This window comes from Halichondria panicea, chromosome 16 (assembly GCF_963675165.1).
Source record: "Halichondria panicea chromosome 16, odHalPani1.1, whole genome shotgun sequence".
NCBI classification, from domain to species: Eukaryota; Metazoa; Porifera; class Demospongiae; order Suberitida; family Halichondriidae; genus Halichondria; species Halichondria panicea.
The window spans coordinates 1,461,744-1,480,457 of NC_087392.1; the positions used below are offsets into that span (position 1 = coordinate 1,461,744).

General features: G+C 41.8%; 2 protein-coding genes across 4 annotated transcripts; one reads left to right on the forward strand and one right to left on the reverse strand.

Annotated features, from left to right (window-relative positions):
* The first annotated feature begins 46 nt into the window (after positions 1-46).
* LOC135350656 (N-acetylglucosamine-6-phosphate deacetylase-like) lies at positions 47-3,426 on the forward strand. Its single transcript, XM_064549514.1, has 6 exons — positions 47-201; positions 258-505; positions 614-1,122; positions 1,391-1,532; positions 2,655-2,784; positions 3,037-3,426. Exons 1-6 carry the CDS (start codon positions 170-172, stop codon positions 3,275-3,277), a joined length of 1,302 nt encoding a protein of 433 aa, XP_064405584.1. The 5' UTR covers positions 47-169; the 3' UTR covers positions 3,278-3,426.
* A 146-nt stretch (positions 3,427-3,572) lies between these two features.
* LOC135350651 (uncharacterized) lies at positions 3,573-18,651 on the reverse strand. 3 transcript variants are annotated; one of them, XM_064549508.1, is made up of 13 exons: positions 17,442-18,651; positions 15,635-16,954; positions 15,030-15,181; positions 13,797-14,157; positions 13,455-13,553; positions 12,231-12,321; positions 11,986-12,060; positions 9,839-9,920; positions 9,543-9,660; positions 5,402-7,627; positions 5,118-5,213; positions 4,545-4,922; positions 3,573-4,056 (listed from the first exon to the last, which is right to left on the reverse strand). In XM_064549508.1, the coding sequence occupies exons 1-12, from the start codon at positions 18,319-18,321 to the stop codon at positions 4,768-4,770; spliced, it is 5,655 nt and encodes a 1,884-aa protein (XP_064405578.1). In that variant the 5' UTR covers positions 18,322-18,651; the 3' UTR covers positions 3,573-4,056; positions 4,545-4,767. The 3 variants fall into 3 exon arrangements, with proteins under 3 accessions (XP_064405578.1, XP_064405579.1, XP_064405580.1); XM_064549510.1 differs by having other exon boundaries at positions 3,575-4,056; positions 15,635-16,813; XM_064549509.1 differs by lacking the exon at positions 11,986-12,060.
* Positions 18,652-18,714: the final 63 nt, after the last annotated feature.

The following is an 18,714-nucleotide window of genomic DNA, read 5'->3' on the forward strand; positions in this document are numbered from 1 at the left end:
ATTCCAAGAATTTTATACCATTCCGTTCACGTTCTCTGTAAACCTTCAACAGTGGACCACGTGACATCTTGGCAAGTAGTTTCCTAATTCCGTAGAAGCTGATTTCCTGCAAGTATTTTGCAACCAAAAGTACAGAAAGCAAGTGGCAAGCACTATACAGAGAAAGAGTATGGAGGTTAAAGATGCTGGAAAGAGACTGAAGTTAGAAAAAATAACACAAAACCGTTTCCAAATGTCACGTGATTACCTCCACCTAGAAACAACACAGACTCTGGAAACAACAAAAGTTACCACATGGCTAGTAAAGAAGGTCTGGTTACTCGCTTCAAGGGAGGAGATCTCATCCTAGAAGATGGCAGATTGGTCAGAGAGGATCTGTGGGTGAGAAATGGACGAATACTGGATCCGTTGCATCTGTTTTATGAGGAGAAGAAAAAGGCCGATGTCGTTGTCGATTGCTCTGGCTTGCTCATATCACCAGGATTCATTGATATCCAAATAAATGGTAAGGACACTTTATATCTGCATTCACTGGTATAAATACTCCATGATCTGTCAGTTCTACCTTGCATCAGTCAATTTAAGTATTTTTCTTTTTTAAATGTACACACAGGTGCATTTGGTGTGGACTTCTCGTCCCTAACAAAAGACAATGTTGACAGTGGTCTCTCTCGTGTTAGCAAGGGCCTGGTGCAACATGGAGTCACTGCATACGTCCCCACAATCGTCACCTCTGAATCAGATTACTACAAACGAGTGCTGCCTCTCTTAACTCCGCGTGCAGGTGGACGGGACGGTGCCGCTGTGCTGGGGGTCCATTGCGAAGGGCCGTTTATAAACATAGAGAAAAAAGGAGCTCACGAACAAGCATTCATTCAACCGTCTCTCTCACCCGCCCTTCTTCAAAATGTCTACGGCTCTCAACTGGACAACGTTCGACTGGTAACACTAGCACCTGAGCTGGAGGGGGGACTGGAGACAATAGCGTGGTTGAAAGAGAGAAGAAACGAGAAGGAGATCGTTGTTGCGATTGGTCACTCTATGGCTAATCTGAGACAGGCTGAGGAAGCTGTGAGGAGTGGGGCCTCTCTCATCACTCACCTCTTCAATGCAATGCTGCCGGTAGGTTTACTCTGCACTGAATATGTGTATAGTATAGTTATTGGAATTCAACAGCCTCTGGATAAATTAATGGCCACCCGTTTTACGGTGTACAGTGATTGTAAGCTCCCTATACACATATTTAACAACTCCTACTGTTGATAATGTAATGCTACTTGTTTAACAGTTACTGTAAGCTTTCTCCCTCACGTGTATTGTAGTCTTTGCATAATATTATACCTGTATGATATTCATTTAGCATCACCACCCCCCCCCCCCCCCCCCTCAGTTCCATCACCGTGACCCTGGCATAGTGGGCCTACTTACAAGCCTCAAGCTGGAGGAGAGGAGTGTCTACTATGGTCTCATAGCTGATGGTCTACACACTCATGAGACAGTTCAAAGAATAGCCTACACTGCCTTTCCTAAAGGTGCGATTGTATGTGGTAACTGTATTTAATTCTTGTGCTTTATAGCAATAAGCTTTGTACAGTGTATCTATGGTGTATTGACTCACAAGTTTCTCTATACATTTCCGTTTAAATCAGGGTTTCATACAGGATTTTTAGCGGGAGGGGGAAACATTTAATTGAGGAGGGTCTGGGGGTCCTTTCCCGGAAAAATGTTTGAGGAATGGTTATCTGAGGTCCAATTTGGGTTTTGTGTGTGCTTCAAACTATACATTTACTAGTCTATAGTTTTATAGTTTTATTGATGAGATTATAGACATTTTTAAGGAGAAAAGTCATACATTTTTATTACCCGAGGCCGTGCCGTGGCCAGCGGGTATAGTAGTCTGTTGGTTTGTTTGTTTGTTTGTGATGGGGTTTTCTACTCACCTGGATGCCATAGCGCTGCGTTTGCAGCATAGATAGCCTTCACACAACAATATCTTGATTTAAATAGTGGCAGATTTTGATGTTAAAGTTTCTTTGTCGAATAAAAGCGAGCAAAAGCTAGACTTGCCCGTTGGCAGCTGCTAACTACACGCGGCCTTTATTCGAGATACCCTATATGTTACATTGTGATTTTTCCACATAGGTTACTTACAGCTGACGTGATCCTATACCAGAAACAATGGAACAGGGTCACTAAAGTAGAAAGCTAGAATTACTACCTCTGCTGACTAGGTATTTGCAGCTGAAGTGATCCCGTGCCAAGAAAGTAGAATTGTGACTGGTTGTTGACTGACTCTGGATCCTATACTCTAGCCTGGAAGGAGCCATACTTCTCTTAGTCTAAGACTCCAGGCTGTGATCCCAGTCCACAGTGCATGTCTCATGTGACATACTCAATGTTTCAGCATCCCTACAGTCTGGTTTAGTTTTATTGCTCTTGAGTTGCTGTGCTAGTCATACATGCTACATGCACACTCTTCTGGTTTCTTTATTATCATGTCACCAGCCGAGGGTTTGCACTTTAGTGCTGTAGTTATGACATCATTAATTTTAAGATTTCTAGGGAGGGAAATCCCAGGGCGCCTCCCCCGTATCCTGGTTTTACAGGCTGTGTACATGACTGTAAATGTTCTTTACTGTGGCTATGCTTTTCAGGTGCACTTTTGGTGACTGATGCTCTGGCTGCCATGGGTCTCCCTGACGGTACCCACCTTCTAGGCACTCACACTGTGGAGGTGAAGGATGGGGCAGCCAGGCTCACAGGGACCAACACACTAGCCGGAAGGTGAGGGGTGGGTAGAGTACATGTCGTGCAGTGCCCTAAGCTATGCTCCACAATTGATAAAGATAATGTTTACGATCAAATACTCACTGCTGTTCGAGAGGGTTTCTCTATTGCAGTAGGTACAATGTTCGCCCATGTAGATCACATCCAGTAGGTATTTTAATTAGGATTTTGGCACCGTTTTTTACCCTATAGCAACTTTCACATTGCAAATGCTTTTTAGATATGACAATTACTATCTTTTCCCTGCAGTATTGCCTCAATGGATTTCTGTGTGAGGCACTTCAAAGATGCAACTGGTTGCTCCCTTGGTGAGGCTGTAGTCGCAGCCACTCTTCACCCGGCCCAAGCTCTAGGTCTGGAGAAAGAACGAGGAACTCTGTCTTACCGTGCTAGGGCCGATTTAGTTATTCTGAACTCTAGTCTAGTTGTGCAGGCCACCTGCATTGCAGGGGAGTTGGTCTGGTGTAGACAGGGTAGCAGGTTTAATTAGTCAACAAACTGTCTAGTTTCTTCTCTTTACAAGGATTTTTTAAGTTTTGCTTGTTTTGTGATTACCTGTACGTACTTATTATTTATCGTCATGATGACATCATCATTTTTTACCCCATGTAAACAGCATGTTGATCAATGTCAATGTCAGTATGTAAATAAAGGGTCATGACTGTTGAGCTCTTATCTTGGTGTAGAGGGATTCTAGACAGGCTAGACAAATTAGCTAGAGACAGGCTCCTAGCTATAGGCAACAACAACTAATTATAGACAAATTGACTTCACAGTGTAGCTTAACCAAATTCTTAGATTGAGAAGCAAACATCAACATACAGGGTAAAACGAAGTTAAAGTGAAGTGAGTCAAAAAAGGTAAACAAAACCTTAAATACGTGGAGCAGGGCCCCAGAGGCTCGCACAACAACAAAGGGAGGAAGTGGAGCACTAACAATGAGAATTGTTAGAGAAGAGTATGATATCAACATCAACATCAAATCATGGTTAAGGTAGTAGTAAATATTACATAACATAAGGTGTTAATAAGGTTCTAATAAATGTTAATTTAAAGTAAGGTACATTGAGCGTGAACAATGACTGTACGTATTTAATTAATAATAGATTAATTAATCTGAGAAACTGTACACAAAATAAATGTTGCTATTCCAACACAAAACAATGACATTCATAATTAGCAGTCTACAAAAGAGTTCGACTAGCTCGAGTCCAGATGAGTGGCTGATCATACTTCAGTCTCTTCGTGTCTCATGATCATGTTGTTGAACTGTACAGATCAAAAATAACTTTTTATAATAAACAATTTGGCAATCCACGTAGCTATACAAATAGATATAGCATGAGACCGAGTGTTGTAATGAAATAATTATACATTGCATACAACACAAGGAGGTTTTTTTGTTACCTTTATAATTATGCATGGATTTTATATCACAACGACCCCTTACCAAATTATGCCTTGAGGGTAAGCGATCGTGTAATAAAAAATATTAGGGACTGGACTTTTATTACATGCTTGTAACCTTGACAACGTGAAATATAATATTATACTGAGCACACTATGACACAATGGTTGGTTGTGTGGGGGACTACATTAGCAGCTACATGTACGTAGTTGAGTCGCTGCCTTACCTGTGAGGATGACAACATAACAGTCACATGAGACTCACTTACATCAAGTATTATAAGTTGGTGCACCAAATATAATGAAATTAGGGATCAGACAGAATAAAATGTATAATGATACAAACATACCGTATCAGGTTCTCATGATAAATTGGTATGAGCAACTGCAGTTGCTGTGCTCACTTCAATTTCATCGGCTACATCGTTACGCTCAACAGCAGGACGCCTTAGGCATTCACATATGTAAGGCCATGTGACCGGATGTTCTGGATCAGTAACTTCGAGACGCTTGCCTACCATCTCCATTAGGCGGCATTTATTACAAGGATATTGACCTTCGATGTTTTTCAAATCAGTAAGCTTCACCCCGAGAGCCAATCCTAAATTGAACCAATCTTTGCTGGCACTGTTTCAGACTCTCACAAATTTTAAGAATATTCATTTCAGTTAGAACGATCGTCTGGTTTGCACTTTCTCCTTTGTTTGGATCCTTTTCTGATGACAATTCTGTACACACATGTAAAGATTATTAATATACTCAGAGTCAGACTATTATAATTATACACATACATCTATAGATACTAAACCACGAAACTAAGACACTTAAATACTTTGACTATAATATAGTTCATGCATGACAAGCACACATTGGTTCTGCTGAGTATACTCTGTCTCATTACGCTTTACTGTAATGAATTATACCTTGTATAATGACATCATTCTTCTGACGCTTTAACAGAGTTTCAACTTCTTCATCTGATGGCAATAATCTTTTGCGCTTGCCTGAGGCTAGAGGATCTGTATGCAGTAGTAGTAATATAGTATTGTGTCGATAGAAGGCATTAATGGCAGGTTCACAACAATTATTAAGTTATAGCCAGAGTTGTTACACTACTGAGCTGGTACATATGCTACATTGAGAAACCTATATAAGTATATACATGTACAGACATGTATATGGGCCAGTACTATTATATAGGTCTCACCTTCCTCAGAAGTGTCATTTTCCAGAATTGATGGCTGCAATGAAAGTTCGCCTGCTACATTCGTAGATGGGAAAAATACTGAGAGCCAATCTTTATGACCTTTTCCTAACATATATGTCATCTTTTTGCATTGAGTACACCTCATGGATTTGCCCTTTGAAACAACACGAGCTGGGTGGGGAACTTGGTGACTTGGACTTAATTCAGTTGAAGGTGGTTGAGATTCGGGCAATTCATGGGGACACAAAAATGCAACTTCAGGATCCTCATACGTGTATTTCAGGGCTTGGTAAGCAGATTGCAAACCTAATCGAATATTTTCATTTATCATCAACAACATTTCTTTTAGATTGCTACTGGAATGAATTTCGAGGAACGAAAACCAGTCAATTAGCGTGATAGTACAGTTTTCCTCTCGATGAAGGAATTGTACAAAGTTTCTACTCGGCTGGTGATCCTCTATTTCAATTTCCCATTCACATTCTTTAATTAAATACACTTGGAGACAGCAAAACACCCCACAGCACTGCCAGTTGCTTTTAAACTGCAAAACAAGTGGGATTAATCCGGTCTTAAGCAGATCAGCTCGTTTTTCATTGACTTCCGTTGGTGGGAGCAAGGATAGAAGAGATGGCATATATAAACGCGTATCTTGAGTGACTTCTTGTGAGAAAAAACGAAATGGGGTGGCTATCAGCAGGTGCTTGAATATTTTAATGAGTTCAGTGGGTGCAAACAGTCTATCGACATAATGCTTTTCAAAATTCTTATTAGATAAAAGTTCAATTGTAATAATTCCTTTATTAGTAAAATTTAACCAGTCTCCTGACCCATGTATTGGAGTGTTACTTCCTCGCACATATGCAGCATGCTCGACAAGTTCTGTTACCTTATCGAGAAGAACTTGAGTATCACAAAACACCACATTTGGAAGAATTGCAGGATAATAGTGAAAGATGTGATGCTCATGGAAGAATTTTAACGCTTCACAAAGAGCATCTTCGTGAAAATTATGTAATGCTTTTGCAATTTCTACACATTCAGTTTTGCTTAAAACTTTTCTATTTTGATCGGTTGAAACCTTTTCGACAGTAATTTCTAAAAGAAACCACCAAAGAGGGAATAGGATTTCATTTTTAAGCTCTTGAGATCGTTCGTAAATAATTTCACGAATTGTCTTTGCTCTGTCCTTACTGTCAGAGTCGCAGTGCTTGCAATCCACAGGAAATATAATCTCTTTCTTTCCCAAATTGAAAAAATAAGTAAATTTCTGAATGTTATCTTTCTCTGCTAAGTTCAAAAAAGTTTTATTCTTGTCAGATAATGTTTCCGTGCATTCAGATTGACGGTCTTTGTGAGTACCAATGCATACCAGCTTGCAGTTTTCACTCTGAGATTGAATTGACTGGACGAGATACTTGAAGTTATCAAGAACTGAGAGATGTGATTTAAAACTTTTACTAACTGGCTCATTGTCCTTGTAGTATTCAACCAGCGGATGGTCGTCTAGGGATTCAGAGAGACGAAGGATATACAAAGCTATAGAAATCTTTGGCATGAAGAGGGGCAGTAGATTATGAAAATGCGGTTGGCCTCCACTATCTATTATGTAGATCCAATGAGATCCAAATTTTTCTTGAATAGTAGTATGATCATCGTCAGAAGAGTGCTGAATATTCATCAGTACATCTGAAACAATTTTAAGGAAATCTCTGCTCCCACCATATAAACTTTCTTGTTCATTATCTGATAGTTTAGTTGGACTAGCTCTTGAAGTCGAAGGAATTTCGTCAACCGGTTCATTGCTAGCTGGTTCATTGCTAGCTGGTTCATTGCTAGCTTCAAGTTGCTTCAGAGCAATGCTGAGTTCTTGTGGAATAACATATGTTTTAGAGTTAGGATCTGAGCTGGATACATGAGATTTAATAACATCAGCAACTATGCGTTGTAGGTCATCACTAGCTATTGGTTTCCATGTTCTAGGGGAATCTTTTTGAGCTTCCATTTTCAGCTTTGTAGTGTCACGAATTTGTCGAATACATACCCTCTCTGCTGTGCTGGCTAATGGAGTGCTATTTCGGTCTTCAGGAGGAGGTAGTCCCAGAAGGAGATGCTTAGTGGAAGTTTTACCAGTACCCGCCATTCCAAAGAATAATATATTAGTAGTGTTCACACGGACAAATCCAGCCTTCATGGCTTCATCAAGGGCTTGTTTGGCCTTCAATTCTGAATACAATGAGACTCAGTATAATCAACTACGTTATATAAGGGACATAGCCAGGGGGATCCAGCACCCCCGTGGCTACGCACATAATAGTTGTACTTATACATGTACCACATGCAACAGTACACCTATACTCATGTACAATGGCCATACAACAATACTATTATAAGTATAGCGGGTAATTTCGAGGGTATATAAATTGGCTATAATTATTTGTGAATTTTGCGTACAAATATTCGAGGATAAGCGGACTTGTATATTGAACATGCATTATTGCAGTTTAAATTTTTATGGCTTGGTTGAATCCGCGAAAATATTACCCCTTGAAAATTACCCACTATATATACGGTATACTAACATATGTATAAATTATATATAGTACACGTATATATACGCTAAAGTATACAGTAACATATATATAGCCTTGTTCCCCGACCCGACTTTTCTCGAATGCTAGGTCGAAAGAGGACCTGTACTATACGTATTGTATGGGTGATAGTGCACATGCGCTTCAAATTACCCAGAATATGGGTACCGTATATCTTCTAATTTATCGGACACTTCTAATTACCCCGGACACTCTTTTGGGCAATTTCTAATACAACAGACACTCCAGTGCTTTAATATTACAAAGTTTGTTCAATATCCGAACAATACCTTGAAAAGTTGAGTTCTAATACAACAGACACTCCTCCAGTGCTTTAATATTACATTTTAATATTACATTTGTTCTAACCATATACAATACCTTGAAAAGTTGAGTTACATTCATAGACGGCAAGTAAGACTTAGAGTGCTGCAGTTAGATAGCTTTGAGTAGCTAGTTTTAGATAGCTAGTGCAACTATTCAGTCGCGCATGCAGCTGCTTGCTTGTTCTAAACATTCCGGACACTTTGCATGCTCTATAAAAATCTGTTCCAATTATATTTCTGTCTAACTAGGAAGTAAGTATATGGATATTACAAATCGTGTATAATGCAAGGCCTCAAAGATCTACCACTAAATCATACTAGACCTATAAACATTAGGACATCAGATGCCAACCAGATTCAAGTGAGCATTCTGTTTGAGCTAGTAACGCGAACAGTTGACACTATTTCTCCCACACAAACAATACTTCTTGTATACCCTCGCACGCACGCACGCCGCACACACAGAGTTAGTTTTACCGTATTGACTACGGCTCGAGGCATACAGTAGCAGCCAATATAAAGTATCCGTTCCGTTTACGTAGTACATCCGTAGTACGCTGGTACGTTGCAAAATAAACGCTAAAAGTACGGTCAAGATACGCTATGTACCGTTGCGTTTTTTTCTAATCAACCGTTGTTAAATTTTTCCTTCGGCCACACATGCAGCTCTGCATGCAGCTAGCTAGCTAGCTAGAACTTTTGCAGCAGTTAGCTTTTAGATATTATAGCTAGCTAGCTAGCGTTTTCTAACCTTGTAGAACAGAGATAGAACTCATATAGAGACTATATAGACATCCTTTTTGATGAGAAAGTTGAAGAAGAACCTGTGAATGCATGGTGCGTTTTATGTCTTTGTTGTAGATCTAGAGCTATAGGCTTACAGCTAGACATAGCCATAGCATAGCTAGGTAACTAGTCTAGCTACGACAGTCGAGATGACCAGGATTGTTTCTTTGTTCATTTTCTAAAACTTTTCTGCAAAACGTACTTGCAATGTGCAACGGTAATTAGCAACGGTACGGTAAATTCCAAACGCTTTTAATACGGTGTCAAAACGGAAACGTTACGAATGTACTACGGACGTACTAAACGGAACGGGTACTTTATATTGACCGCTACAGTATAAATATAGTAAACTAGTAACTTTCCGTAATATATTTTATTTCCCTTCCTGTCTATAATCGGCCAGGACCGAGGCTAACATGCACATACATAACACTTTACCTCTGCTCTTGTTTCTTTTTCTGTCTTCCAGCTCTTTCCTGATGAGGTAGATCTTCTGAGCTATTAGTTTGTAGTACTCCTCTCTGTTCTGAGCTGCCTCAAACATCACCTTCTCAACCTGAAGGGAGAACATTCCCATAGTTCAACTCTACACTACAGTACATGGAACACACCGTATAAGAGTACAGATACGTGTACACATGCATACTGTACAGTGTTGTTTTGCTTTCTTAGATCCACTTTACATATGAGACATCAACCGTTATTTTGAATGCGATGTTCTAAATAATACCCACCTTCATGGAATACTGGATAAGACTCTTGACTCGAGCATCTCTCAAAGCAATGGGATCATGTACAGGGTAGATGGCCTCCACTCTATAGTAGTGAGAGAAAAAGGAATTACTAGGGGTACATTAATGCAATTAAATCACTGAGCGAAGGTTGATCTGGTAAGAATTGATCTCGTGGGAGTTGATCTCGTGAAATTGATCTCGTGTGCACACACCGAATTAAATACCGAGTGATAAGAATAGCATCACAATAATAATTGATATATGAGTTCAGATCATTGAGTTCAGGTGATTAAATTTTATCTAGAATGAATTTTGGATTGAGTTCAGGTCATTGAGTTACGTTGTATATACACCAGAAAGAGATTGAAGTGCTAATAATCGTCACATAAAAAGCTAGGTCTACGTGCATTCAATCTGGTAAAGACGTCTAATGGTTGACACATGAGAAAAATTTAGGTGCGACCGTCCAGTCCAGTTTAGTCACTCCTGGCTGTAGCTGAGGTCTAAGACTGTGAGCCGACGTCCCTCAGCATCTGCCAAGATTTCACGCCGAGTATCAAAGTCTACATGTCCACCAGAGTCCAGATAGAGCTACTTTTGCCTCGACGTCAACAACCACCATGGAAAATCTCGAATAGGACCTAGACATAACCTCGCTTTGCTCGGAATAAGTATAGGATAGACTACACCTAAGAGTAGAATATGCGTCTATGTAACCTCCGCGGTTGCGGTTAGCCCGAGGCGCAAAGCCGAGGGAATCTAACCGTAACCAAGGTGGTTACTAAAACGCATATTCTATGAGTGGGTGTGGTCTATCTAACTTGGACTTCATTGCGCATGCGCGAGGCGTGGTTATAAAAGGCAAGTTGGTGCGTAGCAACAGAAATTGAATTTGTGCGAGCTGGACGAGCTGGAGAGGTGTGAGAGACACCAGTTGACAGAAAAAGACAAGAAGACGGCTTCAAAACTACAGTAAAACTTAGTAGAGCTTGTGAAACTCTTCTTGAAGATACTGGAAAGAACAGACAAGTAAAAAGAACCTAGAACTGACTGCAACACTACAAGAAGAAGAAAGAAGCTCTGTGGTGGAGTGGAGGGGGGTATAGAGTAGACTTGACCGGCATGGAACCTTGAAAAACTCAATAGAAAGTGTCAAACGACTGCTGAAGTGTTTTTGATGCTTCCTGGCCCCCCTTGCCCATGCCCAACTGGAAAAAGCAATACAAAGCAACAGTGGACATGGAAAGAATGGATATTGACTGAACAAACTATTGCATTCTGTAAAAAAAAGTCATCTTCTTGTCACTTTCACTAAAAATTTCATTCCAACTTTTGAGAACTTTCTGCAAATTATTGTCACTTCCTGTAGAATATGTGTCCATTTCCTGTAGAATATGAGCCCATTTCCTGTAGAATATGCGTCCACTTCCTGTAGAATAAGTACCTTCTTGTAGATTATGCTTCCATGTAATCTACTGTTTTTAGCCAATCAGATCAATTACAGATGATGTAGTGTAGTCTAAATACAAAGAAAGTATGAAATTGATCATAATGTAACCCACTTACATTGTGTACATGCATATAATTATGGCTCGGTGCGCATGCGCAAGCGAGGTATACGGTAGTGTGTGTGTGTGTGTGTGTGTGTGTGTGTGTGTGTGTGTGTGTGTGTTGATTTTAATTTGTGGATTTGCAAAATAATGCTTCGTTCTCGAGTTATGCCTATAGTTTTGCTTACTTGGAATGCCATATTGCAGCCTTTTCAGAAGAGCACGTAGCCAAACTTGTTTACCGAGTGTTGCTACTCCACTTAGTAGTTAGCTCTGCACTAGAACGCTAGCTATTGGTAGCTGCAAGGCTCTGCTGATGGCAGCCATTAATAATAAAGACTTGAACTTTTGGCATCGATCGTTTTTAACAACGATCATTCGATCATTACCCACTAATTGAGTTTGCATGCAGCAAATTAATGTTCATCATGTGTATAAAAGCTATATTAGTAGCTTTATGTTATGTAGCTTTGGCATCTCCACCGAGGTATCAGCACCTGCGGTGCTTTCATAATACATGTACATGTACATTGTGCAGGACAAAACCACTTGGACGTACGTACAACACACAACAAACACTTTGGTTGTACAACGTACAGTGTTCTAACGAGGTGCTGCCTGAGGTCAGGACTCACAAGAGAGTGCCACGCTTGAGTAGGATTGCTCGTGATCCTGTGCAAATTAGTTACAAATCTTTTGCATGCATGCATGTTCATGTACACTGTCTTTAACACATTATACACATGTACAGTATGCTGTTACACATGCATGTACAGCCAGTAAACGCTCTGTAATCCAACTTAGACGACTCAAACATCCATTGAGATGATCGATCGACTCACTGTGGAATGGGAAGAAAGAAGCTTGATTGCGGCGGTCCTCCCAGGCCAGGATTTGCTCCAGGATTGTAGCCTGTGTTTCCCTGCCCTGGCCCTGGAAACACAGTGGGGGTGCATTAATTATATAGGCCCAGTTTCCTATCTAATAGTACATTGTAATTGGCTGTCTGTAAATTACACGATGCATACTAATGTACACATATATATTCAGAGGAGGTTGGTCACAATTAAACAGAGGAATGTGCGTGCACGGAGAAAAGACATACGGAAACGTACAGAGAAGAGCATGAAAAGTAGCTATCCTAGCTAAAGCCAGAAAGCTGCAAACGATTGTAGCACTCTATACTAGTAGCAAATGATGCTAACAATACCCAGTAAGTGAGTATATAGCATAGTCACACTCGAAGCAATGAGCCAGAAACTAAGTTAACCACAAACTACCAGTTGTTACTGTACTACTTTCCTTGGTTCTTTGACTCCTGTCTTAATGTAGCAGGTATATATAGCAATGATAGGTTTACACTACTACGATTCTTAACTAACAGGAGATGTAATACAAGAGAGATAACATAAGACAAATGCTCAGGAATGCAATAATGAGACAAAAGTGCTGACTCAGCGGGTTGAAGAAGGGTTGAAGGCGAATTCGAGGCCAAACACTGCTTGCATAGCATGTCTCATTAAATCGTGACCAACCTCTCCTCTGATGTATACCGTATAGCGGGTAATTTTCGTGAGGTAAATATTCGTTATTTTCGTGGGCAAGCTGACCTACACAAAATGTTAACGTAGGCGTGGCTTACCAGAACGTAGGAATGCAGTGCAGGCAACGAGACTAAACAAAATTTTTGCTCACGAAAACTACCGTTTCTCGAGTTGAACGAATTTTTTACCCCACGAAACTTACCCACTATACGGTAATCACTCCTGGTAAAATAATTATACATGTACAGAAAATTGCAGGTTGGTTTTGTCTGGTTAAATTACAGTGTTACACTATTCTCTGTGGTCAATTTTGCCTTGCACATTGCTATACAGGTACAAGCATGCACAAGCACTGCGGTACACCGTAGGCGTAATTGGGCTAATTACATGTACTAGAGTTCACTGTTTGCTATATAGTAATTGCACTGATTTTCAAACTGCACGCACTTACATGAATAAATACTATACATGTACATAATTATATGTAGAATAATCTCTCTGCATGACATTGTATAAACTCACGTGTATGTTGTTGCTTGACAGGTAGACACACAGGACAGTCAGCACGCACACAGTTCCTCCAGTGATTGATGATCTGATGAGACGTGGCACAGTGTGTATCTGTATATCGATACAAGGGCATAAACACATCAAATACAGTACATACATGTGTATACATTGTATGTGTAGTGTATATGTACTCGTTCTAAGTTTGTGCTTTAATTTACTGTACGAGCTTGAAAAGCGAACAGTTTGGCAAGCTGCGAGTTCCTAAAATATAATCATGCAATAATCTGTAGCATTGAGAAAACGTCATGTACATGTACATGTACGTGCTGTTAGTCCTGATTTACGTGCACTTACAGGTGCAGGATCTTCCTGCCTGACACCCAGCCATGTGATTGAGCACACTCTTCATGGTCTTGCAGTGAGGGACGGTACAGGGTTGATAGTCATCGCTTGCCTGTTGATCTCTATCGCACTTGTGAGCATGGAGTAGGAGCACCAACTGCTGTTGAATCTGCTTCACCTTCTCAGAGTCCACAGTCTGGTTAGGGGGAGCCCCCGGTGGTAGCTTGTTTCCGCCGCCTGGGAATAGATTCTGTACGTGGATGGATCCAGGAGGGGGTGGGGTGGGGACACGGTGGTAGTACATCCCCCCAGTTGCTTGAGAGGTTGTCTGCTGTTGCTGCTGCTGATTCTGAGACAATAGATTATCATCAACCTGCAGAAACATTCGGTTTGAAAAAGCAGTTCGTGAAGCTGAGATTCAAACTCAGGACTTACGAATGAATGCACAATGCACACATGTATTTTATATGCACAGTACATGTGTGCGACTAAAATTTACACACACAGTACATACTATAATTATGCATGCAGGCGATAATTTTAGTTACATGTAGTGTACGCACACGAACATGTACTACATGCACAATCGGAACAGGATGTACACCATAAAAACTTCTTTAAATGCTATTATACCATGCACCTACGTCATCACTAATTGATCTCATTAGTCAACAGCTGTAGGATATATAGAATATTATCATACAGCCCCAGGGGTGCACAGTTTTTCGTTTTTTCACTTGTTTAAGAAAGTAAGCAAAGAGAAAAGAGTCATGCTTGACAGTACTAAGACCCAAAGCGATGGCAGAAACACAGAAGGTGGTCTCCAACAAGATGGCTAAGCTTTCATAGGTCCATGGGCGTGGTTTAGATACATTCTATCCAAGAAGAGCTTGCAACTCCAGTAAGGGACGTCGAATGGTCAACGCTTGGACCAAAGAAGCTCTTGAGCATCTATAGGAGTCGACGTGTTGCTCAACTAGTTCTTTTACGGCTGCAAAATCCGGCATAGTCTTGTTCTTTTGCAGTCTGCATCGTGGATTGAATTGTTGCTAGGGGGAGGTCCTTTTATAGTGCTGCCGTCACGTGGTATAAATCAGATATGCCACACCTACTCGGAGGATATGCATCCCAAATATCCTCCGCTACCATGATTACACATACCCTCGGAGTAGCCATGGTAGCGGAGGATATATGGGTGCATATCCTCCTCTTAGGTGTGGTATATCCTATACTTATAGGACTCACGGAAGTCATTTCCTGCATGTTGGTGCGTCCTGGGAGAGAAGGGGTCCCACCAGTTGAGCCTGGTAGGACATTGTTGGGCGTGGTCTGCTGGGAAGTGGGAGGGGCTTGGGATACAGCTCCACCTAGAAGAGGGCCACTGCTCTGAGGGATGCCTGTACAAACACAAAAAGTAGTACATAAAATTTATCACAATGAGAAAATATACATAATGCCATCCACCTAAAAATGTTCAGCCAAGAAGACCAGATATACATGTACCGTATTACTAGAATGTTTTGCGAGCATCGAACATTTGCGAACTTTGCGAGGGTTGATCAATTTGCAACAATAAAATCTGCAAAACCTAGTAAATATACATGTACATGTACACGATCCTTGCCAGAACGCAATAGTTGGATCGCAAAGGGTCAACTTGCTGATTTGGCTAAATCGCAAAGGTTTTTCACCAGCAAAATATTCTAGCTGAAAAGAGTACTTGCACTAGCTACTGTATACTAAATAATAGAAAGAAGACGTACGTATTGTACAATACAAACAAACGTACAGCTCTACAAAAGTCAATAGGCAGCTCAAAGAAAAATTATAGCAAACACGTTGTCACTCACCTTGATGTGGCTGTTGTCCACTGAAAGAAGAGTCATTCTGAGCCATTGGTACACCCTGGGAGGTTGCTGGATTGCCAGCGACTGGAACTGGTGGCCATAATGCATTACTCTGCTGCATATGAGACGTTTGCTCGGGAGTTGGAGTGAATCCACAGTGGTTGGTTTGGATCTGATTCTGAGGTGGTCCCACGTTATACATTGCTCCAGGAGGTCTGCCGTGCATCATTCCACCAGGGACGGCCATTCTCATCCCCCCAGGACTCATTACTTGCTGGCCACTGTGCACCTGTCTTCTCATCCCAGGATGCATTCCAGGGTTCATGTGCACGGGGTTTTGCATTGTTCTGTGCTGCTGAACGTAGTTGTACTGGGCTCGCATTTGAGGGTGCATGCCCTGAGGGCTCATCTGTGGGACCATTCTAGGCCGTCCTATTTGTCCACCGTCCATCGGCATCCCTGGGTGGTTAACGTGACGTGTCATTGCACCTCGCATTGTCGGTCCCATTATTCCTCCGCCTTGTTGTAACCGCATTTGGCTGGGGTGCATATCAGGGTGACTACCTTGGTAGCCTTGAGGCATCACCATTCTCGTTCCAGGGCTAGGGTACATGGGAGCCATGCCCCCCATTCCAGGTGAATTTGTCATCATAGGAGCAACATTTCTGGCCATCGGGTCAAAGTTTTGCATCGAGCTCAAGGGTGCCATGGACACAATTCCGTGAGCAGGGGTGGAGCTGACTGACGGTAGAGCAGGTGTGGGGTCAGTTAAAGTGCTGACTGCTATCGGTTGAGGACTCGGAGCGTTGCCCGAAGCATTGTAACTGGAATACATCGAGGAATTGACATCTCCACGAGGGCTGTTGTTGTACATGTTAACGGTGGCATTCGGAGTAGCATGGTTCATAGAGGGTGGCTGCGTTTGAGGAGGTGTAGCACTATAGGGGGTGGGTACTTGACTCGCAACAGGTGGTGTGACACTTGGGGAGACGTTGGACCTTTGATGATTCTGAGTTGGAGTGACAGTGACAGAGGCGTTCGGAACATTCTGCTGCTGAAAAGATAGAGAAGGGTTTGCATTTATGGTCGAATTAACGAGACCACTCGTATTGTTCCCAGCAAGATCGTCCAGAGAGGAGAGATCGGGTAGGTTGTCTAAATCGTCCCGAAACTGACTCAGCACTTGTGCAGTGAGAGAAAAACTTATGTTACGTACATGTGTGTGTCGGTGTGGAAATAATTGCACTACAAAGGGGGATACAGGTAGCTGCCTGTGAAGGATGAGGATTCTTTGTTTAGAACAGCTTGATTTCTTGAACAACACTGTAGCCAGTTAGCTACTGAGCGTTTATCATGCAGCATACACGTGCTATTGTTATTACGAAATGAAACTGGGTAATTTCCGTACCGCTTAATGAGCAGGCCTTCCGTTTCCGTTCCGACGCAAACGTTTTTACGGTAGAGAACGGAAACTTTTATTTGAGGGCTACTGTATATACATACCACAACGAAAAGTACATAATGCCATCCACAATTTGCAGCCAAGAACACCATGCTGACAAACAAGTGGGTGGACTAGTCTAAGTTTACCATACATGTATACAAGGTGCAACAAGAACTCTTACAAGCATCGGTGGGTTAACAGGAAGTGCATAATAATTATGATATACATGGAGCAGAATAGAGTACTTGCACTAACTATTGTATGGTAAACGATGAAGTACATACTGTATAATATAAATTTAACTTGGCAAAGACAATATACGTACAGAGTCAATAAGCAGCTCATAGCAAACACGTTGTCACTCACCTTGATTTTGCTGTTGTCCACTGTTGAAAGAAGAGTCATTCTGAGCCATTGGTACACCCTGGGAGGTTGCTGGATTGCCAGTGACTGGAACTGGTGGCTGACTCATAGCATTACTCTGCTGCATATGAGACGTCTGCTCGGGAGTTGGAGTAAATCCACGGTGGTTCGCTTGGATCTGATTCTGAGGTGGTCCCACGTTGTACATTGCTCCAGGAGGTCTGCCGTGCATCATTCCACCAGGGTTGGCCATTCTCATTCCAGGACTCTGGCCACCAGGTGACATGTGCACCTGTCTTCTCATCCTGGGATGCATTCCAGGGTTCATGTGCACGGGGTTTTGCATTGTTCTTTGCTGCTGAACGTAGTTGTACTGGGCTCGCATTTGAGGGTGCATGTCCTGAGGGCTCATCTGTGGGACCATTCCAGGCCATCTTATTTGTCCATCGTCCATCGGCATCCCTGGGTGGTTAACGTGATGTGTCATTGCAGCTTGCATCGGTCCTATCATTTCTCTGCCTTGCATCTGACCGGGCATTCCGGCATACATTCCAGGGTGGTACATCCCAGGATGACCACCTTGATAGCCTTGAGGCATCGCCATTCTCGTTTCAGGGCTGGGAACCCCACTCATCATTCCAGACATAAAGGATAAATTAGTCATCATTGGAGTTCTGACCATCGGGTCAAAGTTTTGCATCGAGCTCGAGGGTGCCATGGACACAATTCCGTGAGCAGGGGTGGAGCTGACTGACGGTAGGGCAGGTGTGGGGTCAGCTAAAGTGCTGACCGCTATCGGTTGAGGGCTCGGAGCGCCGCCTGAAGCATTGTAACTGGAATACATCGAAGAATTGACGTCTCCACGAGGGCTGTTGTTATACATGTTAATGGTGGCATTCGAAGTAGCGTTGTTCGTATAGGGTGGCTGCGTTTTGAGGAAGTGTTTTGAGGAGGTGTAGCACTATAGAGGGTGGATACTTGACTCACAACAAGTGGTGGACATTTGGGGAGACGTTGGACCTTTGATGATTCCGCAGTACACTATGCAGTACTAGTACTAGTAGCAGACAAGAATTTAAAAAAATAAGTACAAAACAATTGTCTTGTATATAGCTTCCATGATCCACTAGAACTATCTAACTAGTTCATTTCCCATCAAATGGTAGCCATTTTCTGTTTTTGTTCTCAGACCGAGTTGTCTTTAAAATAACGCGATCTGGCAAAGTACTAGCTTCGAATCCAGGCCAATACCGTATAGCGCGAAATTTTCGAGGCA

What these genes read in the sequence shown, in the direction of transcription:
- LOC135350656 (XM_064549514.1), top strand. Translation starts at nt 170, where the DNA reads ATGGAGGTTAAAGATGCTGGAAAGAGACTGAA. An exon ending in GATGCTGGAAAGAGACTGAA is followed by an intron (nt 202 to 257) that starts GTTAGAAAAAAT and finishes ACCTCCACCTAG; the next exon opens with AAACAACACAGACTCTGGAA. An exon ending in CTACACTGCCTTTCCTAAAG is followed by an intron (nt 1,533 to 2,654) that starts GTGCGATTGTAT and finishes TATGCTTTTCAG; the next exon opens with GTGCACTTTTGGTGACTGAT.
- LOC135350651 (XM_064549508.1), bottom strand. Translation starts at nt 18,321, where the DNA reads ATGTATAACAACAGCCCTCGTGGAGACGTCAATTCTTCGATGTATTCC. An exon ending in TGGACAACAGCAAAATCAAG is followed by an intron (nt 16,955 to 17,441) that starts GTGAGTGACAAC and finishes AACTGGCTACAG; the next exon opens with TGTTGTTCAAGAAATCAAGC. An exon ending in CAGCACCTCGTTAGAACACT is followed by an intron (nt 9,921 to 11,985) that starts GTACGTTGTACA and finishes TCACTACTATAG; the next exon opens with AGTGGAGGCCATCTACCCTG.